Genomic DNA, 26,750 nt, shown 5'->3' on the forward strand with positions numbered 1-26,750 from the left:
TGAGGTGTTCACCACCTCAAAGGTCTATTAAAAGCCTATGCCCCTCTAACCATCAGAAAACACCTACCATCTCGTGGTGAGAGGTGATACTATAGCCCTCGCATTTCTCCCTTGAAAATGCAGCAACACTGAGGGCAAGTGAGCTCGTCTGTAACTTCAGAGACTCAACAGGGAGATCCAAAGGCAACTGCAATGGGGATGATGGTGTAGCTAAGGCGTGAAGGTCTAGTCCAAAGGATTTGGGGTTTGGTCACAGTCTCTGGTTTGGAGAAGATCAGACAGGTTTTTGTTTTGCACAGATGTGTGGTGTTTCTTGGTTTTTATCTCCCTAGGTAGGTAGGGACTGAGGTACTATGTTTGTGTAGACCATGGCACAATCATCTATTGGGGGGCAGAGAGGGCAGGCACAGGCACATGTTTGCTCTAGTATCTATTGCAGTGCAAATGAAGAAGTGATCCTGACTGCTTTCAGAATCCTATAGTGTCACTGATTTAAAAAAGAAGGGGCAAGTATGTTTTAAGGGTTATATCGCCTATAGTAGGTTTTCAAAAGGACCAGTGACTTCTCTGTAACTCATTTGTCCTTTGGCCCTCATACCTAATCTGTATCCCATTTGCTTTTATGCTTCTCATCAATCTTTTGCTTTAAAAAGCAGGCACTGCAACAAAAAACCAGATTACTTACTCGTTTCTGAAGTAGCAGTAACATTTTAAGCTTTTGAATGGGTAAGCCCTTTAAAAAAAAAGACTTTTTATTTTGTTCCCTGTGATTTGTAAGATTTGTGCCTTTAGGCTTTAAACTGAAAACTGGAAGATCTGAATGATCACTGGAGCTAAGGATTGAGGTATCAAGGAAGAGGAATGGCAGGCCACTGATTAACTTGTAACTAAGTAACAGCTGAAACAGCTGGGCTGTCAACTGAAATTTCAAGGTTAGTGTACCAGGAAGTAGTGATTCATGTCCACTTTGAATCTAAAGCCTTTCGAAGAAGCTCGAGGAACAATATCTGTAAATTCTGTAATGCACAAACAGCTCCACTAAAGCTATGGGAGACACAACAATGTCATGCTTTTGAGATCATATGAAGTCCTTACACATAAAATTTCTGAACAGTACAGTGTGATAGAGGCTTTACCCCTGTGGCCTGGAGTACTGTATTAACTAGAGGAAACAATTACAGTTATTCTGGTACCACACAACAACATAAAAATGATTAGCTGAGAGTAACTTGCCCTGGGCAAATTTCTTAAGGGGGTCTAGTAGTTTAACTGCTTCACTGCAAAGCTAGATAATGTGTATATCCATCAGCTTTGAGGGAGAAGAAGCAAACTTGTCATAACCCATATGTTTGATCTGTTACCAGCCTGTTAAGGACTCTTGATGAGACCTGCAGGGAGCCATTGGGGTTATTAATATTGAATGGTCATAGTGGTGCATTCCTGTATAAGCAGTATGTACAGTGGGGAGAAGCTTCTGTTTCTGGATGGGATTTTTCTTGCAGGATATTCAGACAGCTATTTATTAAAATACACTACATACTGCCATGGATCGTGTTGTGGAGGCCCAAAAGTGGTGTCATTGACCTAAAAATGAATCGGGCAAATTCATGGTCTGCTTACTCAGTAAGATGGTGCAATTGTGACCTCTGGCTCAGAAAGTCCTAAAAGCTGATGGTCAGCTGAGTGCTGTACTCTGTGCTTGCCTCAGTTCTCACTCTGCTCCTCTAGGCAGCTCATGATGGCCACTAGCTGTAATGGTCGTGGCTACATGGCCCTTTGACTTTATGTGGTACAGCCAGTTTTGTCTCTACCAGACTACAGACGTCTTGTACCAATCTCAAAAGAACATCAGTAATTAGGAAGCTATTGTGGTACTGTATGCACCAGAAAAAGGACACATGTTGCCAGTGGGGCAGCCAACCGTACCCCTGTATTAAAGTCAGCATAACTTTGGGCTTGGGTACCTAGGCTAGGAAGTAAATAAACATATCTGGACATTGAGAAACTGAAAGTGGTGTAAAAAAGAAAAAAACAGTCCATGTTGTGCAAACAGTCTTTGGGATAAGCTGACTAAGCCAGTAGCTGTGCAGATGTCTGCTTTCAAGAGATACAGACAGGGTGAGGGAGTCTGCATGTCAGACAGACAAGTGTCAAGGAGCAACCCAAACTGTGACAGGCCCTCTTTGTATAAACTTTGTGTAAACAGGGTAAGTGGGGCAGCGTGCCAAAGAACAATCCAAACTGGGAGTTACAGTATGTGGGCAAACTGAGTTAAGGTCTTTGCCTCAAAACGACCATCAGACACCCTTCCACAATTGTGCAATGTATTAACATGCATTAGATTTTCTGGAAATAGGCAGCTACTTCTTGGAAATAACATTGAATATTCATTTCTTTTACTGTATATAAGGAGTGTGCCTTTGTGTGCGTGTGCCTCCTTGTGATAGGAGGAATGATCTCCCATGCACCTGGTGCCAAATAAACTAACACCTGCTTTCTAATGCTAAACTGAGCGTTAGAGAGTTCTTCATTTACCAGGTTGTGGTAACAGAAGTAACCTCATACAGAAAGTGCTGGATAGGCCTAAAAAGGAAAAGCAGCCTGTTACATAATGGTGTTTTGTATTGTGGAGATGAGGAGAGTTGAACAAAAAGGGACCCGTGAGAGGTTTTGAAATGTGTTTATTTGTGCCAAGTTAAGGGGTTTCTCTTTCTTAAGTAGCTCACCATCAGTTGGTGGAAATTTTATAATTGCAGCTGTGTGTAAAATACTGGGCCAAGTAAGTATGACTCGGTATGTTGTTACCCTAACTCTGGGCAATGACTTGCTGCCCTGACAGGTACAGGTTGTAGGATGGGAAGCAAGGACAGGGTCTGCATAAGAAGTCACAGAATCACAGAATCATCTAGGTTGGAAAAGACCTTGAAGATCATCCAGTCCAACCATTAACCTAACACTGACAGTTCCCAATATACCATATCCCTCAGCGCTATGTTGAGCTGACTCTTAAACATGCCCAGGGATGGGGACTCCACCACCTCCCTGGGCAGCCCATTCCAACGCCTAACAACCCCTTCTGGAAAGAAATGCTTCCTAATATCCAGTCTAAACGTTTGCTGGTGCAACTTGAGGCCATTACCTCTTGTCCTATCGCTTGTTACTTGGTTAAAGAGGCTCATCCCCAGCTCTCTGCAACCTCCATTCAGGTAGTTGTAGAGGGTGACGAGGTCTCCCCTCAGCCTCCTCGACGTCTCCGTTGAGGAAGTAGGATAACATGTAATCACATACTTTGTGGCACTCCGCTGGAAAGCGGGAGGAACTGGGGGGCAGGAGCAGGCAGCCGAAGGGCAGCACGGCTGCTAGCGGAGCTGGGGCACTGCTGGAGGGACCCCCAAAGGACGGGGCTGGGGCTGGCGCAGTTCGGAGGCAGCCCTGCTGCCGGCAGGGAAGGAGAAAGGCAGATGTGAGATGAGGCATTTACTGCAGGAAGAAGGGAGCAAACATAGCAGCTTCTCTAGCAAGAAATCACAGGCAGGCTCAAAACAGTCCTTGGTTGTACCCTTCTTTTTCTATCCAATGAAGTGGTGTTTGTTCAGCCACCTGACTGAATACGTGAGAAGGGGTCAAAGTGCCTGGTCATCAATTTAGTTCAATTTTCCCAGATTTTTGTGGGGGCTTTAACTGTTACTAGCACGGGCTGTGTTGCGGTCAGCAGTTTACACTGAAGGGTGCTACAATTATACAGGTGCTTGTACCCAACTCTATCCAACCCGGTTATGCTGACAACAGACTCAGCGAGCAAAATATCTGCCTAAACTGTTCCTTGTCACTATTAGGCTCGGTCACACAGATACAAAAGCTCAGTGTAAAACGGTGCTTAAACACCCCCGCGGTGTCAGGCGCCTTCCCGGGCGAGCAGAGCGCAGTCACGCCGACCCCGGGAGGAAGCTGCCTGCCCCCGCCTGCGGCCAGCCGGGGCCGGGGCCGCCGGGGCCAGGGCCGGGGCTGCCGGGGCCGGGGCCGGGGCCGGGGCCGGGTCCCGGCCCCGGAAGCCGTTGGGCGGGGCCAGGCCGGGCGCGGAGCGGCAGCCGCTGGCGGGGGGCGATGGCGGCGCCGGCCCGGCTCGGCCCGCGGGTGTCCAGGCGCTGCTAGTCACGGAGGTAGGTCGAGCGGATGAAGAGGGAGCACCCCGGGGGGTAAAAGCAGTGCTAGCCGCCCGGCGTGTGTCAGCCTGCCGGGGAGAAGGGGCTGCCCCGGGGGGCCGGGCCGGCCGGAGGAGGCGCTCTGTGGAGCCGGGGCACCTCCAGGCTGAAGTGTCCGAGGCTTCTCTGTCCTTCTGCCCTGCGGTAGTGTAGGGTTTATGGCCGGGGGCAGGGGGACGGCACTGGTGTTTTGTACTTTAATTGCCTGCCGATATCCAGAAAGTATCTCGCGTCTTCCCTTTGCAGAAGTCATGTTTGCCTTGGTGTAAAATCTAGCTTTGATGATAAAGCCTAACGTGAGTTGCCCTCTTGAAAGACATTTTCTGCATGTCACAGTGGGACAGCTGGTGCTTGGCCTTTTTGCTTTCCTTTTATCGAAGACGTTTTCGTCTGCTTTGTAATGTGTGAAACAACAAGAAGGCATACATATCGTTTTCAATTCTAAAAGTATAGTCAGGAAACCTCAAGTTAAAGTGTTGCAGACTTAAGATTTGGTGTAATGTGCTGACAGTGGTTCCTCTGACAGAAGGTGACAGGAGAACCTTGCAGTTGCACACCCATCTCCTTGTTTTGTCAAAAACAGAGCCGGAATTGCAGCTTTCCCTCGTTGTTATGACCTTTTCAATTAAAAAAACCCCACGTAATAACCAAACAAAAAAAACCCTCAACCCATCACTTTGCCATAGTGCCACCTGGTCTGCCAAGACTGACAGTTTTGTTCCAGGATTCTTTTTCAGCAGGACCTAGCTGCTGTTGCACACCCGGGGAAGTTCAGGTGCTGGACACTGAACTGTAGGTCTGGGTTTAATTTTCTTGGGTCTGCTGTGGCAATTTCCAGTGCTATAAGCAGAATTATCGCTTGCTTTGGTCTTGATTCCCTCCTTTTAAAAATGAAAACAATGAAATTTGCCTGCCTTTGCACGTTCCTGTTGCAAATTGGTGGCAGTATCCCATGAGAAGGTCAAAGGGGCAAAACAGTTATACAGTATAGGCACCTTATGTTCTCTGGACTGCATTCTGGTCTTTGGTGGGAGACCTTCTGCCCCAAATCTCCCACAAGATAAGCCAGATGTTGCAATGTGCCACTATTGTTGAATCATTTTAGAAGATTAATCCCAGGGCCTTGTGGAACAGGTCACAGACCTTGGGTCTTTCTTTGCTTGTGGTTTTTGGTGGCGTTTTTATTGCTTTTTTGGTTTTCTTCTAATGTTGCTAGCGGTTGTCACATAGTAATGATGCTATAACCCTCACCTTTGACTTTTTCCTGTCTGCCTGTCATCACCACACAGTTTGCATGCTATTAAGCTGTTTCTCCAGAATGTGCAAGAAATAATTACTTAGCAGTTTCAATTGTGCCCTGAATTTTGGTAACTTCATTAGAAGATTTGTTAAAGAAATTACAGTGTAGCTGGTTATACTCATGTGCTGTTGTTCCATTTCTTATTAATACTGAGAATTTAATGCAAGTTTTACAAACTCCTGTAGTTATTTGTGGAGTTCAGGGATTGTATGTGCTGGAGGAAGAAACATAAAATGCCCTTTGCTTCCCTGGTACGTCTTTGCCTTGTATCTCTTTATGTAAGATAAAACTGGAGCAAGTTCATCCCCTAGGGCTTGTCTGCCTTGGGAAATCTGGGGATAGCACAGAAAGTGTTAAAGGAAACAGAAATAGTTGGTTGGTTGTCTTGGAAAAACTGCTTTTGTACTGTGTATCTTTTCCCTGTCTGCAGGCAGGGGTCAGCTCCAAATGGAGAGCTATTAGGGCCCAGCTGAGGGGCACTGAGTTACCAGTGTTCCCCTGTACAATGATTATTTTTACGTTGGAGTCTGTCTCAGTGTATGTAATCTTGGGAAGCTACTTCTGACTTTGTCTACCTGTGCGCACTATCCCTTGTTACAGTGGCACCTTATTTCTTTAAGCAAGCCTTTAATTTTCATATTTCAAAACTCCAGCAAATTTCTTGGAAAGGGAAGATGTTTGCATCGTTTCTTGTGCTGTTTGAAGTTATATGTTGGAGGGTTTCACTTCATGTAGTGTCACTTTGTTTCTTTCTAATTAAAAGTTTTGGTTTTTTTGAAGGGATCCCTCCTTTGTTGCTGCCTGACCAGTGTGTCCTTTAAATACGCTCCAGCAGTATTCAACAAAACTGACAAACTTAAACTGGAGGAGGGAAGATGGCATCCTTGGCTGAACTGGGGAAGACAGTCAGTAACCCGGTAACTCCTGTCATGTCAACAATTTCTTCCTTGGGAAATGAGACTTTGCTGTTTTATGTCAAAAGTACTTGTACTGTTTTGCACAGTGAGGGGTTGTTGTGGTTTGAGCCCAGAGGGCAACTGAGCACCAGGAAGCTGCTTGCTCAGAAATGGGAAGGAAAAAATAAAAACAAAAGGCTCTGGAATTGAGATAAGGACAGGGAGAGATGACACACCCCCTATTATGGCAAAAGACAGACTTTTTAGGGGAAGAAAAAAAGAACATCGATTTCATTCAAACACCATCACCACTGCAACTTAATTTAACAATCAGAGTAGGACAGTGAGAAATAGAACCACGTTCCCCCACCCCTCCCTTCTTCCTGGGCTCAGGTTTGCTCCCGATTTCTCTACCTCTTCCTCTGCAGCAGTACAGGGGGACAGGGAATGGGGGTTGCAGTCAGTTCATCACACATTGTCTCTGCTGCTCCTTCCTCTTCAGTGGGAGGACTCCTCACACTCCTCCTCCTGCTCCAGCGTGGGGTCCCTCCCACGGGAGACAGTCCTCCATGAACTTTTTCCAACATGAGTCCCTCCCATGGGCTGCAGCTCTTCCTGAACTGCTCCAGTGTGGGTCCCTCCCATGCAGGCAGTCCTCCCAGCAACAAACTGCTGAAGTACAGGCTTCCCACAGAGTCCCAGCCTTCTTATCAGGCACAGGCTCCTGCTCCAGCGTGGCGTCCTCCATGGGCTGCAGGTGGGCATCTGCTCCACCATGGACCCTCATGGGCTGCAGGGGCACAGCCTGCCCTCTCGCCACAGGCTGCAGCGAGGGGTGTGTCTGCTCCAGCACACCCTTCCCTGACCCCTTCCTCCTTTCTTCCAGTGACCCTGGTGTTTGCAAATGAAGTTTTGTGCAATGTGTGGATAGCTGAGAAGGGAAGTGGCGAGAGGGTAGAAAAGGATGTGTATCTTCTGGCAGAAATGGTCGACACTCTGGATTTAGACAATTTTTGCTGTCATTCCCCTTACCCTCCTCAAAAATTCACAAGAATATGTGTCAGCAAATGTATCAGCTTTTCACATCATCTGGTTTTCCATGATAATATATATAGATAGTAAAAAAATAAAAATCTCAGCTTGTCCTTTTATGGTCCAATAATCCATTCAAGAATAGTATTTCCAGTCTGTTCATTTTTTTTTGTTGTTAAATTACTGAAACTCTTATTTGCAACTGATCTTTCATTTCAAAAATGTCCTAAAATCTTATACACTATTCCACAGACCAGGGATTTTTTTGGGAAAAAAATCCAGAAAACAACCTTGGCAGAAATTTTTGTCTGCTAACCAGAGCAAATGCAACATGTGCCACCTTATATTTCCTTTTTTAATCTAAAGCACAGGTGATGAGATGCAGACTTCTAGCTTTGCTTCAAGTCGGTCTCCTGTGAACTTCCACAGTTTTCTCTTAAGGTGCTCCCCTTCCCTCCCTGAAGTGCTGGGTGCATCAGCTCTAGGTCAGGGTAGGACTTCTGTCAGCATGTCTGAGCCTTTGCCAGAGCGCTGTGTTGGTGTGTGTGTGGCTTTTATTTTAACTGACATGTCCTCTCCATGGCTTAACAACTCCTACCATGCTGCCACTTCAGTTTAGCATAATGTGCATGTGTTACCTTCTTCAGTTATTGATATGGAAGAAAAGATAGGCAGGCTTTGAGCCAGATTGCTTATTGTAGATATCATAAAGACCAAGAACAGGGCTATTTCAGTGCACCTTGCAGTTCTTAGCTCAGTAGGATGAGGTATTTTGTTGTGTTTATCACGTAGTTTTTAACTGCGAAGACATTCTGTGACACAGTCTCTTCCTGTCACTGTTTTCCGAACTGGAGCAAGAACAAGCAAAAGGCAGCTACTGTAGTCTGGGATCAGAAGTGTTGTGGAAGGTGTCTTCTGCTACCAGCAAAGGGCTGATTAATGGTCAGCCCTTGGCAATGACCTAATTTGAAGTGAATCCTCTTTATTAAAAGTGAGGCAATAAAATATTACCACTCTTCATTTGAGAGCTAGGAATGGAGGCTGGAAATTTTAGTTTTCGTTTTATCTGACAAGCTTGGTTTTTATAGGAAAAAAATAGGCTGGGTTTTTCCTTCCTCTTGTGGTGGGTGTTTAAGTGCTTTTCTACTGTTTCTTTTAAATTAAATGCTAGTTGTGTTTCTTTAAATGTGTTAGATCTAACTAAGTATTAGAATATTATTTTTTAAACTACTGTGGATTTTTTTCCTCCATCACAAAATGTTATTTGAATTTATTTTTTTTTCCACCCTCTTCTAGACCATTCCATATGTTGAGACAATACATGGTGGCCTTGTTCCTGGAAATATGATTGTGATACATGGGACTGTTCCTGATGATGCAGACAGGTAGTGGCTACAGTGTCACTTTTTGCAGTGTCACCATGTGAACAAGAATGTAATGGATAAAATGTTTCCAGGGGTCCTACTTATGATGGTACACAAAGACTTGATCTAAATCCTTGTGATAGCATCAAAATGAATGCAGGCTGAAGGGGTTAATGAAAGCTTTGTGATAAGAAGTGGAGGATGAACTGATTTTTTGTTTTCTGTTGATCCTCTCTTCTCTCTTTTGCTTTGTCTGCTTTGGCAATTTTTTTTTTCCCTGTCATAGCATATATCTCCTTGTCTAAAGAGGTTATCTGAGACTAACAAAATTGATAACTGAATGTGTTGTGTGAAGGAATTAACTGAAACTGGGATAAGGAGGTAGGGACTAGTGCACGTGCCCAGTACGGGGGTTCTGTTACCTGACTTTCCCCAAGGTTCGTTTAGTTACTCTGCTGAAGGTGATGGGAGGTAAGATGGTGAACACAGTGAGGACCTTTCATGATATGAATGATGGCCATTAAAGAAATACTTAAATATTTTAGTTCATTGTAATAAATCATGGGACAACCTTTCACAAATGTGTAGGAGTTGGATGAATATGTTTGGTTTTTTAACTTATCCAACAACACGTCATATCTGCCTGTTCTGAGGCTCCACAGTAAAACACAAGTGTATGGAACTTATAGGTGATTTTTTTGACAGACTGACCTGAATGTGGTTTGTCTTATTTTTATGATTAGATTCCAGGTGGATTTACAGTGTGGCAGCAGTACAGAGCCTCGAGCTGATGTGGCATTTCACTTCAACCCCCGCTTCAGAAGGTCTGGCTGCATTGTTTGCAACACTCTAGAGAGGGAAAAATGGGGCTGGGAGGAGATCACTTACGAGATGCCCTTTAAAAAAGGGGAGTCATTTGAGATTGTTATCACGGTTTTAAAGGATAAATTCCAGGTGAGTCTGGGTCAATTCTTTATCTATACTCGGTTGTCAGGCCAATAAGAGAGAGTTATTTTGTATACTTAAAATAAATAGTTGGAAGCCTTGGTTTCTCTGTTACCTAGGTATAGTCTAACTACAGAAAAGTTTAGAAGTTTTTCTTTAAAGCCATGCTAAGTAAATCAGACCTTTAATTATGTATTGTTTCCCTTTAAGTTGGATGAGTAAGTGAGTAACTTCCTGTCACAGCTAATGGGTACTCCACCCTTCCCTTCTTAGCTCAAAGTGCTGACCTTAGGATAAGCCTGTTTTTTGTCTAGTGTAGGACAGTCCTCTTGGAGGAAAAATGTGAGGTGTATTTGTCTTGCTCTGTTAGACTGCAATAGTAGAGTCTATTAGATTGGTAATACTACGTTGGTAAATGAGCAGGTGATAGAGGCAAAAAGTGTGAAATGCAAATTTTAGTGTAGGCAAATGAATCTCCCTAATAGTGATGAAAAGAGGGACTGAATCATGGATGAGCTGAACTTAGTTGCTCTGAAGTTTCTAGGATACTTCCTCCTTCTGGACCAACCAGTGTGAAACAGAGATACATGCATACAATTTGATACATGGCTGGAGTAGTCTATGTTTAATACAATTTTCCTTTTTTGTTTCCTGTCTCTTTAGGTGACTGTAAACAAGAAGCACTTGCTGCTCTACAACCACAGAGTGAGCCTTAGAAAAATAGATACTCTTGGAATATACGGCAAAGTGCAGATCAAAACTATAGATTTTGTTTCTAATGTAAGTTACATAGAGAGCTGACTTGTTTCCTTTTCTCTGTCTTGTTGAACTGCAGAGTAGGATTTATGGTGAAAAGGAGGTAAAGAAAAGCAGCTGCGCAGTTTAACATCAGTTTGCAAATGATTTTTTTCCCTGTGTTTCAACATGTGAGTGTCGTGTGAGGATCTCTGTCTTCCTGTTTTAGTCTTGAGGTTAGGGGCTAAAGGGTGACAAAGTTTACCTCTTACTTAGTTAACAGGACGGATGGTATAAGAATTGATTGGATCTAGGGATGGATTAGACTTCAAATATTTGCAGTAGCTCCAAAGTGAATTATTGTTGTTTAGAAACACTGAATACTAAGTTCAGCCACAGCTCTAACTGCTTGTGCACATAACCCTGGTCTTTCTGCTAAAATGACTTGAGTTGTTGAATGAATTGAGGAGGAGGAGTGTACTTTTATTTTTGGGGGGTGAGAAGAGGTATCCTTTCATGAAGACTTTGTGGCTTGATTTGCACTTGGACTAAACTGCAGTGAATTCAAAGTGAATGCAGTGCTGTGCTTCCTCTCAGCTGCCAGCTCTGCTAGAGAAAGTAAACCAACAGGGAGCAGTTGAATAACATATTCCCCTGTGCAGGAAGAGAGATTCTTCTGCTCTGGGAGGGTGAGACTTTAGACCAGAAGTGGAAGGTGATAAGTTCTAGGGAGATACAGAAGGTGAATGCCTTTTCCCTTTCTTCTTGCCACTTGTTAAGGTGGCCTACCTACTCCTGTGTAATATTCTGCGTCTGTTCTGTCCCATCCTCACTACATTGTGGGCAAAGCTTGAGTCTCTTGCTGCCAAACATCGGGTCTAACTCAGGTCAGCAGACGAATAACTATTGATAGAAGGTGGGGATTTGGGCCCGAGTGGAATGGGTCTAAGCTTTAGAGATATATCTACTCACTGATCATTTGCAAAGCCTGTGTACAGACTTTTATGGTCTCCATTACTTGGCCTTGGGCATGCTGCCAGAATAGTGTTACTTCAAAGCTGTCTGAGTCTTGGTCTTGGAGGACTGACTCTGAGAAGAGCTTGGGGGCAAGCAGGTGCTGTATGTTGGTTTCTGTCGCAAGCACGAAACAACACGGTTGCTTTAGTCTGTGGTTGCTGATGCTGTATCCTTTGGGGAAGAGGAGTGGAGAAAGGCAATTTTTCCCTTTTTGTCTTTGCTTCTAATATACTCTTCCGAGGAGGAAGATGGAGGCTTGTATTGAAACAAACAGGCTGAAGACAGAGTCTGCCAGGGTTAGGCTGGAATTGTATCTCTGCATGGCCATGTTGCTCATCTGTCCTTCCCATGGGAAGAGACGGGGATGCAGGGGGCTGCTTAGAATCCCAAGACCCCATGCATGGACCTGCCCTGCTGGTATTCCTACCCCAGTGAGGAAGGCTCAGTGGGTACCCTCAGAGGGTAAGGGCTTAACAGTGCTCTGACTGTTAAATAAAGACTCTAACTGTAATGAGGTGGTCTAGAAATCTCGATTTGGCTTCAACAATTGATCTTCAGGACTTTTCCTGGGTTTGTAAGGGTTTGGCTGTCTTTATTTACCATAGCTCTGGATTTCCATGTTAACAGTTCATGCTTCAAAGAAGCACAGATCCTCATATGGTTCTAAACCAACTTTATGTTAAAGTGCTATGATGTTAGCAGTGGCATCCAAATACCTCTCTTTCTGCAATCTTTACAAAGTTCTCAGTCATCATCTCTAGGAGTAACAAAGATAAACACAGAAAATGTACTTATCTTTGTAAAAGGTTGAGTGAATCTCCCTGTTGTCTGATAAGCTAGTTAATGTTTGCTTTCTCTTGCAGGTGGAAATGCCAGATGGCTCACAATTTGTAAGTGTCTCTTGTAGACTTGTGGCAAATGTGAAGAGTAAAAAAGATCAAAATAAAAAGATCTCAATTATTCATGAAAAAGCATGCACAGAACAAGGGAATTGAGATGATCATCAGTGAGGTTTTTTAGAGAGTAATCCTCTTTGCTGCTGCTAGTAGAAGTGAAGCTATTTGTTAAATTGTTTAGAAAACCCAAAAGATAAACACAGCATTCACAGCCATAAACAGAGAAATAGAAAGTGAGGTACCTGAAGTTTTGAAGAACCAAATCACATCAAAACTTTTTTTTTCAAATAAACATACTTACTTTCCTCTGCCTTACGGAATACCTGCAAAACAAAAGTAATCTGCAGTCATATTACACCAGCTGGCCTTATGTTAATGTGTGTATCTCAGAATCTGTCTGACTACATCTTCCTCTTGCTGACAGATCCATGCATATCCTGAATATGCTTCAGGTGGCTGGATGCAAGCATCGCACCTTAGGGTTAGAACTTGCACCCAGCTAGCATGGAGCATAGATGGAAGGGGTGCTCATCTTTTAGCAAAAAGCTGTACAGGTGGTCAGTATCCAGACTGGAGTAAGGACCATGTTCAAACTGAAAAGGGGTTGGAAACCAGGAATGTGTATAAATAGCATCTGTGGAGAAGGTGCAGTTGCAGTGAGTGCCATGATTTTAGTTGCCTTGTCACTTGACAGTCTGCCTTCTTCAGTCTTCTTTTTTCAAAACCAAATAACATGCAATATTGTCATTTGCAAGTGGTGGACTTCAACAAAAGAATAAAGCTGAAGTACTCCTCCATTCGCTCATTTTCCCTGATCAAAATAACTTCTAACACAACAGGAAAAAAAAGGCAAGTAAAATACTTGCTCTATCTACCATTATGAACTGGTGTCAGGAGGGCAGAATACTCAGTGGCCCTACTTCTGGTACTTGTGCAGCAGTGGGATACACACCTCGCATGAGTCTTATTCCTTAAAGCATAACTGAAACTTTCCAAGAGGAGAGGTTGGGATGTGTGTATCCAAATAATTATGTAACATATAATTTAAATTAGTAGAGGGAGTTTTGTGCTTACTTTTTTTTTTTTTTCATTTTCTTTCTACTCTCCTTCCACCATTACTGGTGGCAGAAGTAGTTGTAAGTAGTGTTTATTTTGAACCCAAGGTGGTAGTCTAAGGACAAAAACCCAACACATGGATACATTTATCACAGTGTTAACTTTTCTGCTATAGTATTAGTATCCCAGAATCTGTTGGTAGGGTTAACTTTAGCTGTAAGTGCAGATTTGCAATTGTAGGCTAGATTTCTTCCTGTTATAGTAGAGCTCAGCTTGTATATTGAAAAAAGTAAATCACAGTCAAAATTTTTACTGGTGATGTACTTCCAGGAGGTTCCTTACGTTTGGAATCTTGATGCTGCACTTTGTGTAGGATGCACAGTTCTCATTAAAGGAGAGGTGAATAAAAACGCAAAGAGGTAAGTGTTACAGAATTTTTCTGCTATTTAACTGCGCTGCTCTTGAGAATGAGGAGGCTTTTCCATTGCCTCAGTATATCCATATTCACTTGCAACTTTGCATCTGGAATCATCTGAAACTTCAGTGCGCTTTTCTGGGGAACCTGCAGGATACCGCTTTAGAGAGGACTTAAAAAAGCAGCTCTGCTGTGAAAAGTGAAGGTAAAACCTGAGTGTTTTACCTATTAAATGTTCATCGTTCACAAGACCTTGTGTCTGTTCAGGGTTTTCATTGTGCGAGGCATGTGAGTGCACACATCGTACAAAGACAGCTTTTATTCTAAAAAGATCCAAGAGGAAGGGAACTGGCGAAGTAGATGGAAGATGAGTGAGTTAGATGAGTTGCCAGTGTGCTTAAATGCTGCATGTTAACGTTTCTCTGAATATTTCTTGGACAGCATCCTTGGGGACTGTATAAGCATGAAGGTGCCTAACTGACAACAGCTGAGTGATGAAAGCTGGTAGGGGAGTATGAGCTATAATTTTGATAGCAAATTAGGAACAATAGGTTGTGAAGAAGACATTTTCCCAACGATTTAAAGAGGGGAGAAGAAAAGGGAGTGCCACATGGTCAGAATGGAGCTGAAGAAATATCTGTGCTTCAGCATGCCCTTTGCTTGAAGGGTGGTTTTGACTCTGCAGAAACATGCCTAAAAATGAAGTGGTTAGTGCAAATGATGAGAAGCAGGCTTTTTTACATTGTGTGTATGCATTGCCCTCCTGTTTCCTCAGAGCACATATCTTCCCTGCAGCTGAACAGCACTCAAGAGTTCATATTAATACTGGAACCCAAGGTCTAGAAATCTCATCAACAAAGTTTGAATGGGCATTAAATTGGACAGGATAATTAATACTTAGATAGTAGGATTTGTTTTCCTTCTTTTGGCTTGAAAAGCTTGTTAGGACATTTCAAGTGCTGAATGCACCGCTTATAAGCGTGAAGGGGCATTTGGGTGTTAGTTAAAGCACTGAAGGTTGCCCGCTCTTTGTGATTTTAAATGTATAGATTTTTATAGAGTTTATAAGTTATTTAATGTCTTTCACTCAGTTCACACAGTTGTAGATGTTCCTTTTTCTCAGCAAAAAAGAGGACTTCACAGCTTGGAAGTGTAGCTGTTGCTATATTTTGTATCTGGGGTAAGCAATTCTAGATTTCTCAAAGGAGGGAAATAACCTGACAGCTGGAGTTAATTGGAGGGGAGGAATATTTCCTCTTCAAATGCAGTGAGGTCTTTGCCACAGGTTGAAGCATTCAAGCTCCCATTTAGGAACCCTGTGTGGTGGACATGTCTTAAGATTGTAAGCGTATTCGTTCAGCCTGGGCAGAGCTATGCTGCCTACAGATTAACACTTTATGTGCATGGTGTCCCACCAATTTTAAATGTATGGAGAGAATCCTCAAACTTTTCCTTGGAGTCTAACTCTTCGTTGGCAGAACGAATATAATGTTTTTAGATAAAACAAAGCCTCCCACTCTCCACTGCCCAAGTTAGGAGAAAGAGATGGTGGAGCAAGTAGCACCATACGTTCTTAGCGCTGTAGGCGAGTAGCACTTGGCCTGCTTGGCTCAGTACCTCCTTGCCGAGACATGAACAGAAAGCTGTGAGTGATGAAGCAGATCTAGCAGGGTCATGTTCTGCATGTGCTGCCTCCAGCAAAGGTTTTTGTGTGAAGGAGACAAATGCATGTTAACTGCCTGCTTGGTTCTTCAGGTGAATCGTGGTCCAGAAAATTCTCAGTATTGGCTAAGGACTTGGTAAATAGCATGGACTAACTACATCATGTTTATAAACCCTTGGTATAGTAAACTTTTAAAAAATATCTTCCAGCTTTGCAATAGATCTGAAACCAAGTGACTCAAAGGACATTGCATTACATCTGAATCCCCGTGTGAAAAATAAAGTTTTTGTAAGAAACTCATACCTTCGTGACAGCTGGGGAGAAGAAGAAAAAGAAATTAGCAACTTCCCTTTCAGTCCAGGGATGTACTTTGAGGTAAGATTAACCGAAACATAGCATAGACTCAGACTGGTAATTCTGCCGAAAGGATTAGCAGTAGTGCTTAAATGTCATGTCACTAATACAGATTTAAATAAAACTGCTTGCCATTCCTGCATTTCAGTGTCTTGAGAATATTTAGGATTAAGTGGGACCACAGGGAGCAGAGAAGTGACTTGGTTTCAATGGCAATTTTCTTTTTAAATAGTTGCAGGAATTCAGCCAGTGCTCAGGATGAATTTTAACTGAATTGAGTTGGACTTGATGATCCTTGTGCGTCTCTTCCAACTTCAGTTATTCTATGAACTTTATTGAAGTTCCAGCCTTTTAAATGTTTCTTTTGCATGAAACATTCTTTGTAACAGAAGCAGAGCTTGCCCAAGTCTTGGCTGGATCATCAGGTTGTTTTTCATGTCTTACTAGGGCTTAAAACTTAACTGTTTCTTTTCTTGCTTTTCAGCTGATCATTTTCTGTGATGCCCACGGGTTCAGAGTTGCTGTTAATGGTGTTCACATGCTGGAGTACAAGCATCGTTTTAAACAACTGGGAAAGATCAACAAAGTGGAAATCTCAGGAGATATTAAAATATTAGATGTGAGGAGGGCGTAGTTCTTTTCACTCACTACTAAAAAAATAAAACTGTTCTTATAATGACAGGTGCCTCCTTGTCAAGTACAAACAGGCACTGACTTGTGCTGAGCCTGCCTTTATCTATCTAGGCTTCTGTGTCTGCCTCTCTGAGTTAGGTGAGTACCAGAACTACTAACCATGAGGTTAAATGCCCATCTATTTTACAGTATTGTGGCAAGCTAAGTAAGTGTTTGCTGAGATAAATCTCCTGTATTACTAAACCTAGCAATATGAAGATGCTGCATCATACTGTGTCTAACAGTTGCACTTGGTATGTTTAAGTTAAACTCGGCGTTCCTTGATAGCATAGATTCAGTATTGTGAAGTAGAAACAAGACTGAAATAGGATCTGAAGATATGGTTATCCACACCAAAAGGGACATTGATAATTCATTTAAAATAGAATAATGAAATATACTTTTCTGCTTCTTAAATTTATATTAGCAACTTTTTCCTGAGGCTGGATTAAGCAAACAGTCGACTCATCAGTTCTAACAAAAGGCAAGAAGGAATTTGATGATGGCCTGCTGCTGCAGTAGTACCTTCTCTAACACTCATGGTTATGTCACCTCCTGCTTGTAAGTGATTAAATTGTAAGATTAAATCAAACATACAGCAACACTTCTAGCTTTTAGTTTTCTGAGGTGAAACAAATGAAAATGATATAGGTCATTCCAGTTGCATGAACCGTTGAAAACTTGTTTGATCTGAAATAGCTCCTGAGTTGAAAGTGTTCAGAGACTGAAGTGGATGTTTGTTTTTTAAAAAATGGGAGTGTGAACCCATGACTTGGATACTCATCAGTGGAACAGAGAATGGATCCTTTTTCAGTCTTGCATTAAAATACTATATGTCTGAAACAAGCTGTTTTATTCACTGTTTTCTGTACAAATGTCAGTCTTAATTTTTATACTCTTTAAAAATAAGTTGCTACTGGCTGTCAATGCATGCCTGAGGGCTGTTCCTACTTATGTTAGCAGCTGCTAAGAGTGAAGCAATTTCAAGAAGAAGCTGTACCCTAAAAGACTGCTTAAGAAAAGTAACCATATTTAATGTTTAAAAAGCATAAATAAAAATGTGAACTCCGCTTTTCTCCAAGTGTAGCTAAGTTGCTATGATCACTTTTTAGTCTATATTTTGTCTTGTTTCAGTTATCTTACCAGTATCTCCAAGGTGGCACAGTGAATCCTGAGGCCCATTTCACATCAAGGAGTTAGCAATCCACAGACCAGTTAACCTGAGTAGCCTCAGCTGTGCTGGTGTGGCCTTCAGGACAGTGTTGTGCACCTACTCCTGGGCTGCAAGATAAATGTAGCTGGCAGGCACCTCCCACTCAGGAATGGCAGTTACAGCACCTGTGTCCTTGCCTTTATCTAATTGTTCAGCAGGGAGTTCTCATATGAACATTGGTTTTGTTTGACAGCCAACATGATTAACAGTTGTTTTCTTTTAAGAAAATCCTGTAAGAGCACAGATGACCACAGTGGGGTCACCTTTCCGCAGATGGGATCTGCATGACATGCTGCACCCTGAACAGAGAGGCCTATTCCCAGCACCTGATGGGATGTAAGGTTAGCTTCTTTATCATGTTGGTTCTAATCAGTCACATTTTAAACCATACTGTACAGAGTTTGAGTGTAATGCACCAGCACCTACTGCTGCAAAGGTGGTGAGCTTTTTGTTAAATTCAACCTAGCAAGCAATTTCATCATGATCTTCAGGTGAATAATAAGCTAATCAGTAGCAGTCCTTAAAGACTGGGTCCAGCAAGTACCATGCTTATGCTGGAGCATGACAGCCTTTCCACAGGGCTTGTGGAATTCAGTCAATCTGGCATGTTGTCACTCTGTGCCCAGCTACCAGAATTTGCTTATAGCTTGCTCTAGTTTCCCACTGTTAAGAAAACAGCAGTTAAGGAAAAGTCATATAGAAAGTCCCCTGACCACCCAGAAATGATAAAGCCAGACTTTTAGAATATTTTATTACGAAATTAAGATCTTAGCTCTGATAAAAATTAGTATGACGGTTCGCCTCTAATACTTAAATGTATGAAGCTAACCCAGTTCAGACAAATTTGAAAAGAGAGGGGATAAACTCAGAAGTAGCTTTGGAGTGGTTCTCCCAAAATTACTTCTAGCTGTTGAATTGTCTTCTGACACTGCTGTTCAACTTCTTCACATTCATCTAGAAAAAGAAATAAAGCAGGAATTATGGAGAGTAGTGATTACAAAGCTATCCTGGAAATGCTTCATCACTCATCAAGGCTAGAACTGTCTTCAAACACCAGGTATGAAATAATTGTTTGAAATCTTTTGGGACTCAGGACTTAAGCAAATTACTTCTACTGGAACACTGATCTAAAACATGCAACTGGGGAGATACATACAGGCAAGAACACTGAAGAAACTACCGTAATTTAACTGGATTTTAGGAGTGTGTTGGATGCAAACCAAAATGGAATGTATCCTGCACAGTTTAAGCTACTGTATGCCAATTCATAAAATTTTATAGCAATTATAGCAACCATCCTGTCTGAATCTTTGAAGTAAGCGCCCCTTATTCTTTCCTGGTTGTAGACCAACTGCCTGCCTTCATTAATGCCGTTTCAGTACATTACCTTCCATGAGCTCAGCTAAGAATGGAATAGATTCTGGTAGCAGGACCAGGTAGTTCTCCTTCAGTTTTTGTGCAACTTCTACCAAAGCAAGCAGAGCAGCAAATCGGACCTAAATCGAAACAATAATCTTTGTAAGGACACAAACATTACTGTACAGTTCCCTGTTTTCTCCTGGCCACTCCCCCCTCATTTCCATGTAAGTTTGTAAACTAGCTTTCCCCAGTGAAGGGAAGTAGTCTTAAGCTAACTGAAATCTCAACATCCAGGTCAAGATAATGTCAAAGGAAAAATAGGTTGCAAGAAGCAGGTATGTTGCTGGAAGTTATTTGATATAACAGTCTAAGTTCCTGTTACAGTGCCACTGTTTCACTGCATCAGAAGGACTTAGTACAGTGAAAAACCAAGTACTCCCCCCTAAATACATATAAGCTGTCAAATAGGAGAGTCTTGACAAAACTCAATATAATAAACAGGTCTGAAGGTTGATAAATAACTGTCTTTCAGTTCCCCCTCTAAAGTGTGTCTTTCTTCATATGCAAACAGGTTAACTCTTGTTTCAACACCTACCAAATCTTTAAAAAACTTAAAGCACACAGTATGGAAGACATCCACACATGGTATATTGACTGCTTACAGTCAGCAGAAGGCCATGTTGTATACATCTCTGTAGAACTTGGGTGTAGCAGAGTACTATATCAGTATTTAAATTTAGGTTAGTATTTTAGCAATGACTTGGCTAATCCACTTCTGGTTTTTTGGGCCACTGTTCTCATTTTCTAACACAACAAAGAAAACCAGTTCAAATTATGATAGCTCCCAACCTTAGGAGAGGTGTGCCTTGTTTTCAGCAGGATCTGGTAGTTCAGTGGTTTCCAAAGAGAATCATCTGCCATTGCCACTGAAAACTGAGCTATGCAGGGTATCAGGTGTGCTGTCACTCTTTCTTGGAACTTTTCATCTCCTCCAAGTGTATTTTCTAGCTGTGGAAGTAAAGAGCTTGTCAAACAGATCCAGGCTCAGATAAACCCAGCCAAAAGCACTTCTAGCTTTGGCTTTCAAGTACTCAGGAGTTACATCAAAGAGCATCAGTGGGAGTGCACTGGTCTGCAAGAGCTCAACAACATGCATGAACCACACAGAATGAAGACATTTAGGAAGAGGATTAAAAATTCATAATTAAGAGCTTAGGCAAAGCAGTTAATACTGTCTGTAGCCCAAAGACAATGAAGTAATTCCTCCCTTTTTGTTAAGGGAGAGGATTAAGACTTGATAGTTAAAAAAGTAAATCTTTCTGATGGGGGGGGGGAAACCAAACCAGCTATGAATTGGGTTTTTGTGTTTGTCAATACCTGATCAACCAGAGGCATCATCAAGGTTTCTGTTCTTTCCTTACTCAGGAACTTCTGGGTGTCAAACAGGAAGAGCTTGTGCAGACAGTCCATGGTGAACTGCAAGAGTAGACAACTCTTTTCTGTGCTATTCTCAGAGTCAAAAAAGGCATCATCTACATATCAAGGAGAAGAAAAAATACCAAGAAATGAAAATACAAAACTTCCTCACAAGACAGAAACATTGTTAATTTGTGAATATAGATAAAGGATGTACTACATCATCACTCAGAACAATAAAATAGATTAAGTATGTTATCTGGCTTTTAGCTAATGCTTTAGCAGGTCTGCCAGTGATAAAACAGACTAGCCACAGGCTATAGGAAAAGTGATTAGCCATATCTCTGGATATGGTCACTACACATGGGATGGGCAAATAGTTTCCCATACAAAAAAAACAATCCTATTTTTGCCAAGAAAGCAGAGGAATCTGAATACATCAGGTAGCATATGAGAGAAGTCAATGAATAAAAAAGAAGAAAAAAAAAAGAGCAGAAACAAGTCACCCTTCTTTCCACACAATTTCATTTTGGAACTCACTGGGACTGACTTTTGAGACCACGTGAAAATTTCCAATTTGTACTAACAGCCCAGAGCTCATGGATTAAAAAAAATGTTCTTTGGTTCCATCAGAATAAACAAGATGCCTTATTTATGAGAGAAAGAAGAAAGATAAATGAGAGGTATATGCTGTGAAGTAAATCCTTTAAGACTAAACTTCTAGCAGTTATAATTAACCTCTTGCAGCAATTGGAGTTAGCTAGCCAATGCCTCTCTGTAGTCAGTAACTGAAAACTTACCAGTCTTAGAAATGTTGACCTGATTCAGTATCTCAGCAAATGGCTTCACTAGATGACCAGCAAACAGGGTAAAGAGACCCTTGAGCTTGTCTGCAATGCAGTCTGCTATTCGGTGGAATGTCAGCAATCTGTCTTTTAGGCTAGATTCTGTTTTGGACCAATCAAAGAGCTGAAAGCGAAAGGCAGATTAGCTCTTTCCTGTGTCTATGCACTGGAAAATACAAATATGTTTATTTTTAACTTCTTACCTTGAAGAAGAGGGGTCTGAAAGAAGCCTCAGAAAGTTTCATGACCATACTTGTTAGACAATTAATAATACAAGCTTCTGTTTTACCAACTTCCTCTAAATCATCCTTGAAGAAACAGAAAACATAATTCTAGGTTTGAAATGTAAGAATTAGAGCTTTCAAAGCATGTTTTAGTTTTGTCTGTTTCAGACTAAATACCTAACCATGTTGTTTTCTAGCCCAAGAACAATTCCAGAACAGAATATTTGATACCCAGAATTTCAGAGCACATATGCAATGGAAACTAGTAATATTTTTTTAAGACAATTGATAGAATTAGCATGTAGAGGTTCATCCCCCTAAACAAGCCACCTGGGCATGCTCTGTTCGGAAGTCCAGGGCTTTCATGAAAAATGCCGTCAGCTCAGCCTGATGGGCGATGAGGTGCTCCTTCTCCATACCAACAATGTGCTCCTTCAGAATGTCCATAAGGGGACCCAGGCAGTTCTGCCGAAACGAAAGCAAAGCAATGCAAAGGCAACTGGGATATTGACAGTAACCAAGAAACGTAACAAGAGAATTGGATCTGTGCATTTCATACATTCACTCTTTAAAATACTGCTGATAAAATAAACTTTTTCCTGTACTTTTGGGCTTAAGTTAGTAGGATTCCTGAAAAGACTTTGGTTTCCCCGCTCCAATACTGGATACCAGTTAAGTCTTAAAGGTTTGCATGTATGAGACAGGAACAATGTCCAGATGAAAATTACGACTCAACTCATGTTCCAAGCAGAACATAAAGGCCAGTCAAGGCCTTTATGAATGCTCTCAAGCATTCATCATCTAACAGGCTGAGGACATGCTTCATTTCTCCCAGGTCTAACTTTCCTGCATCACCACTGCGGTATAAAAGATGACAAAATATAAAGACTGTGCTGGGTTTGGCAGGGATGGAGTAAATTATCCTCACAGCAGCTTACATGGTGCCGTGTTTTCAATATATGACCAAAACAACACTGATAACACACCAGTGTTTTAGCTATTGCTGAACAGTGCTTGCAGTGTTACGACTTCCTTTGTCTCTCACTCTGCTGTCCCAGCAAGTAGGCTGATGGTGGGCAAGAGGTTGGGAGGGGACTCAGCCGGGACAGTTGAACCAAGTTCTGCACTGCTTGGTTTTATTTTTCTTCCTTTTTAATTACAATGCAAAAGAATGAAAAAATCCTTACCTTCCGGGTATTTGCCACTTCACTGTAACACTTTGTAACTGCAGGCAAGAGTATTCGGGAAGCAAGCCTTGTAGCTAGGATAGTTTTCAGTGATGTTACGCGTAAGCTTATCTGGGAAGAAGGACCAAACTCGACCATAATCTTTTCCAAGCGGAGAACCTGTCAGGAAATCCGACAAAAGTCAGGCATACTTTAAACAACTTAAGAACTAACTTTATGGTAGTTGTCTGTCAGATGGAAATTTTTCTGTTTGCACCACTTGGAGCACCTTACGTTAAGATGTCTGTGCACAGAGCTTCACTGTCTTCAGAAGACAAACACTGAAAAAATGCACATGTCAGTGGCAGAGGGTCATAATCACCCTAACTAGAGTTGTAAGACACACATTTGATGAGATCATGGATATTACAGAATGATCCTTCAGGATTCATCTCCCTTTCCAAAGAGGCAAACCTTATTAGAAGGAAGTGTAGGAGATGCTGTTTTATTCTGTATCTTAGTTATCTGCCTAAGAAGGTGAGTAGAATAATATATTACGACCTTACACATAGCTGGCACACACTCCTACTTCCAAGTTTCAGAGAGAAGGAAGTAATCTCTAGCTGCTTCTAGGAACTGGGCAGATCCTGCCTCTCTTTACATATCTGTAGGAGTCTGATGGCTCACCTGCAGCAAGCAGTCCAAAAGATAAGGACTAAGGAAGTGTGGTAATGTTTCTGCAACCTTCAGCAGAGCAGTGACGGCACTCAGCAAGTAAATCTCATTGGAGACCAGCTCCTTCTTATTTTTTAAAGTCTTCAGCAGTGCCGGCATCAACCTGTGAATAGGCAAGCATAAACAGAGAAAGGTAAAACCAGTGACCATTAGGAGGCATGTTTCCAGCCACGAAAATCCATCTGTTACATCTGCAGGTACAATTTTCGCACATGTATTTGAGAAAACTCAGTATTCTGGGCTTTTCTGCTGTACTTGATTTTTCAAAGCTAATGAAGGATACTAGGTTTAAAATCACAGAATCATAGAATGGTTTGGGTCAGAAAGGATCTTTAAAGATCTACTCCATTCCCTGCCATAGGCAGGGACATCTTTCTCTAGATCAGGTTGTTCAAAGCCCCGTCTTTAGTTTAAAGATTTAGTAAGAAACTTACATATCTGTAATGAGATAAAATAGTCTTAAAAGTGACAAGTTAGATGCTTGAATTCTTGATTAGGGAGAATAATGTAACATGCAGCACCAGTTCTCATGTTTTTAAGTGCAATCTGTTCTACAGTAAAAATACAAAATATGGTCTGACTTCTCTAAAAGCCATAAAAATTGCTTCTCTGTTCACAGTAGCAGACTCCATAAGGAACTCTACTGATTATAAAACTCTTACAATTTCCTCACTAGCTTCTTAGTTCTATAACCAGGAAGCACCTTCAAGTGCTACAAATACCTTTATTCTTTGCTACACAAAACACAGAGAGGCAGACTGCCACTGGCCTTCAATCGGCATGCCTTCAGTAATACATTTTAGTAAATTCCTGCTGCAGTTGGTTCTGTTCAGAAGAACCCAACAGTACCTTGGAAGCTGGGGTATTGCTTGGGCTTTCACTGTACAGGTGACCTCAGCTATACAGAGCAAAGCACTTCCCATCACATTCTTTTCCTCCTTCTCTGAAGAGATGAGATCAATGGCAGTTTTCAGAACAGGTACAAATGGCACTGGATTTTCTGTGCCAAAACCTTTGCAGAGTAGCTTGAGGCTGAACAAAGCAGTCTGCCTGTTGATGGCTTGCTCCTCCTCTTCCTCCTTCCGTTTACACTGCACAATAGCAATGAGCTCAGGAACTAGCTCTAAGAGCTGCAGGATCTAAGAGGACAAGAGAACACACACATTAGACAGCTAGAAACTCAGAACCCGCAAGGTATCTGTGGGCAGGTAGCCTACTTCTCACTACTCAAGAGCTGCCTGCCAGACTTGGCACTGGTACTTGACTTTAGAGCAAACCACTTCCACAGCAATCTCTCTTCAGGGACTTCTGCTAAAGGAACCAAGTTTAACCACTTTGTCTCACCTGGCTCTTCTGCCACTTTGTGCGCTGCTGCACCTTATTGTTCAGAAGGTCCATTGCCTTACGTCTCACAGATGGGAGCTGATTTGTCATTAGTCCTCTAATGACGGGGATGAAGGTTTCTGTTGGCAATAAGGCATTGACCTACAAGAAAACACAAACAAAACAATACCATAAACACTCTTCCATGCACTGTGACAGAGTAGCCCCCAAATAAGACAGGCAAAGTCTCTTCAACTTCCCATGTGGGTTTCAGGATCAAAGACGAGAGGAAAGGCTAGCAATGCTGTATCTGAGGCAAGCAAAAGAACAAAGCAGGTTCCTGTCACGGTGCTTATGTATGTTCACTGGCTGCTAACCAGCCATCATCCACTCCGAGAGTTCCTCAGCAATTCCTTGTCTACACCAGTGAGCTATCCCTCCTTACCCTAAAACACTTCTGGTAGTGCCCTGTCCATGTACATCATGAAAACTGGAATATGCTTCATAGGAAAAAAAAAAAAATCCAAGGTGTGAAGGTATGTATGCTCCACAGCATGCAACAAGATAACCAGTCCAATTCTACAAATACACTTCTGATCAGAGAAAGATTAGAAAGAAAAGCATAAGGATTTTTTCCTCCATTTAAATTCCATGTAGAAGTGTACAACAGTTCCATTAGCATCAGTTAAATCATTTTATGAGTTAACAGTGAGAAATGATGCCAAAAGCCATTCTTCTCCACCAGATAGATATGGAAATGATTGCTTCCAGCCCACAGAACACTAACTAGAGGAAATAAGCATTCCTGATTTTTTTTCTGGTTGTTTTGTCTAAGCTGTTAGCTGTAGTTACTAAAGTTGTTAGATGAGTTTAAACATTGATGCACCAGGTTGCAGCCCATCCAATAAAGATCAGTACTAATCCAACAAGAAATTCTACAGAGGTTATAGTCATATTAATAAGCAAAAGCAGAAATGTCCCACTGCTAACGTGAGGGCTAATGAGACATACTTTATCCAGCATATCATAGGACTTGCTAAGCAGAACCCTCCAGAATTTGGCTGTTGGCTTGTCCACGTTTCCTTCCACTGAAGACGCCACAGTGTTTATATAATGAAGAACTTCTTCTAATAGCCTAGATGGAAAGGAAGCATCTTATAGTAACAAGGACATGGAAGAAGTTGATTGTGTTACTGGAAAGCAGAAAATTTCACAAACAGCAACAATAAAAGAAAATGAAACACCTAAGAGAGAGACTAGCAGAACACCTACATATTAACAAAAAGCTATGGCAATAAGGACAATCATGTGCACTACCAATGTCTACCTCCAAATTAACATCTACATACAACAACAGTTCTACTTAAGAACTCTACTTCAAAAGAAAAACAGTCTAGGAAGATATAGATGTTTAAAAAAGAGCATTTAAAGTACACAGCATTTAGAATAAATCATATGCCCTTTTTCACTTAGAACAAACATAAAAATTTAAGCCTCCACAAAATAAACCCTCAATTTTGCATCATTGGCTGTTATAACCCAGTGACTACAGCTGATCTGTGATTACCGGTAATTTTCTTACACTGATACAGGGGCACCTGTGAATAACAATTTTTTTCCTACAAATGAAGTGATATGGTTTGCAAAAAAACTGGAATTCTATTAGACACTCCATCATCAGTAGCATAATACTAATGGCCAAGTATGTAATTAAGCACTATCAGAAAGAGTGGCTATTGGGTAGGTCAATTTTTCTGAAATAAAAAACTCCACATCATATTAAGAAACAGAAAAAAACCCAAACCAAAACCCAAATAACTTGTATATAATAAATACTGCTTGTTGCCAAGATCAACATTAAAAGTATCCTTGGGGAAAAAAATGTTCTAATGGGACTACACTTCAAAAAGTATTCCCAGGTT

The 26,750-nt window shown here is 41.7% G+C and overlaps 2 protein-coding genes across 3 annotated transcripts in view; one reads left to right on the forward strand and one right to left on the reverse strand.

Annotated features, from left to right (window-relative positions):
• Positions 1-4,042: 4,042 nt before the first annotated feature.
• On the forward strand, positions 4,043-17,633 carry LGALS8 (galectin 8). The gene is made up of 9 exons (XM_074896796.1): positions 4,043-4,160; positions 6,283-6,419; positions 8,727-8,815; positions 9,538-9,748; positions 10,403-10,519; positions 12,355-12,381; positions 13,774-13,862; positions 15,731-15,896; positions 16,360-17,633. Exons 2-9 carry the CDS (start codon positions 6,378-6,380, stop codon positions 16,507-16,509), a joined length of 891 nt encoding a protein of 296 aa, XP_074752897.1. The 5' UTR covers positions 4,043-4,160; positions 6,283-6,377; the 3' UTR covers positions 16,510-17,633.
• Positions 17,634-18,483: 850 nt separating this feature from the next.
• The window catches only part of HEATR1 (HEAT repeat containing 1), a 39,091-nt gene continuing 30,824 nt past the window's right edge, over positions 18,484-26,750 (reverse strand). For both annotated transcript variants that reach the window (XM_074896795.1, XM_074896794.1), the window contains exons 34-45: positions 25,840-25,963; positions 24,850-24,990; positions 24,355-24,644; positions 23,458-23,608; positions 22,792-22,950; positions 21,935-22,069; positions 21,584-21,688; positions 21,336-21,504; positions 20,497-20,651; positions 19,969-20,127; positions 19,148-19,256; positions 18,484-18,714 (exon numbers count right to left, since the gene is read on the reverse strand). In XM_074896795.1, the coding sequence (XP_074752896.1) occupies positions 18,626-18,714; positions 19,148-19,256; positions 19,969-20,127; positions 20,497-20,651; positions 21,336-21,504; positions 21,584-21,688; positions 21,935-22,069; positions 22,792-22,950; positions 23,458-23,608; positions 24,355-24,644; positions 24,850-24,990; positions 25,840-25,963 (1,786 nt within the window). In that variant the 3' untranslated portion in view covers positions 18,484-18,625. The remainder of the gene's footprint in view (positions 18,715-19,147; positions 19,257-19,968; positions 20,128-20,496; positions 20,652-21,335; positions 21,505-21,583; positions 21,689-21,934; positions 22,070-22,791; positions 22,951-23,457; positions 23,609-24,354; positions 24,645-24,849; positions 24,991-25,839; positions 25,964-26,750) is intronic.

The sequence above is a fragment of the Athene noctua genome, chromosome 1 (assembly GCF_965140245.1).
Source record: "Athene noctua chromosome 1, bAthNoc1.hap1.1, whole genome shotgun sequence".
Taxonomy (NCBI): Eukaryota; Metazoa; Chordata; class Aves; order Strigiformes; family Strigidae; genus Athene; species Athene noctua.

Excerpts from the sequence above, each read along its gene's own strand:
- LGALS8 (XM_074896796.1), top strand. The coding sequence starts at position 6,378 with ATGGCATCCTTGGCTGAACTGGGGAAGACAGTCAGTAACCCG. Across the intron at positions 8,816-9,537 it reads GTTCCTGATGATGCAGACAG|ATTCCAGGTGGATTTACAGT; the intron begins GTAGTGGCTACA and ends TTTTATGATTAG. Across the intron at positions 12,382-13,773 it reads TGCCAGATGGCTCACAATTT|GAGGTTCCTTACGTTTGGAA; the intron begins GTAAGTGTCTCT and ends ATGTACTTCCAG.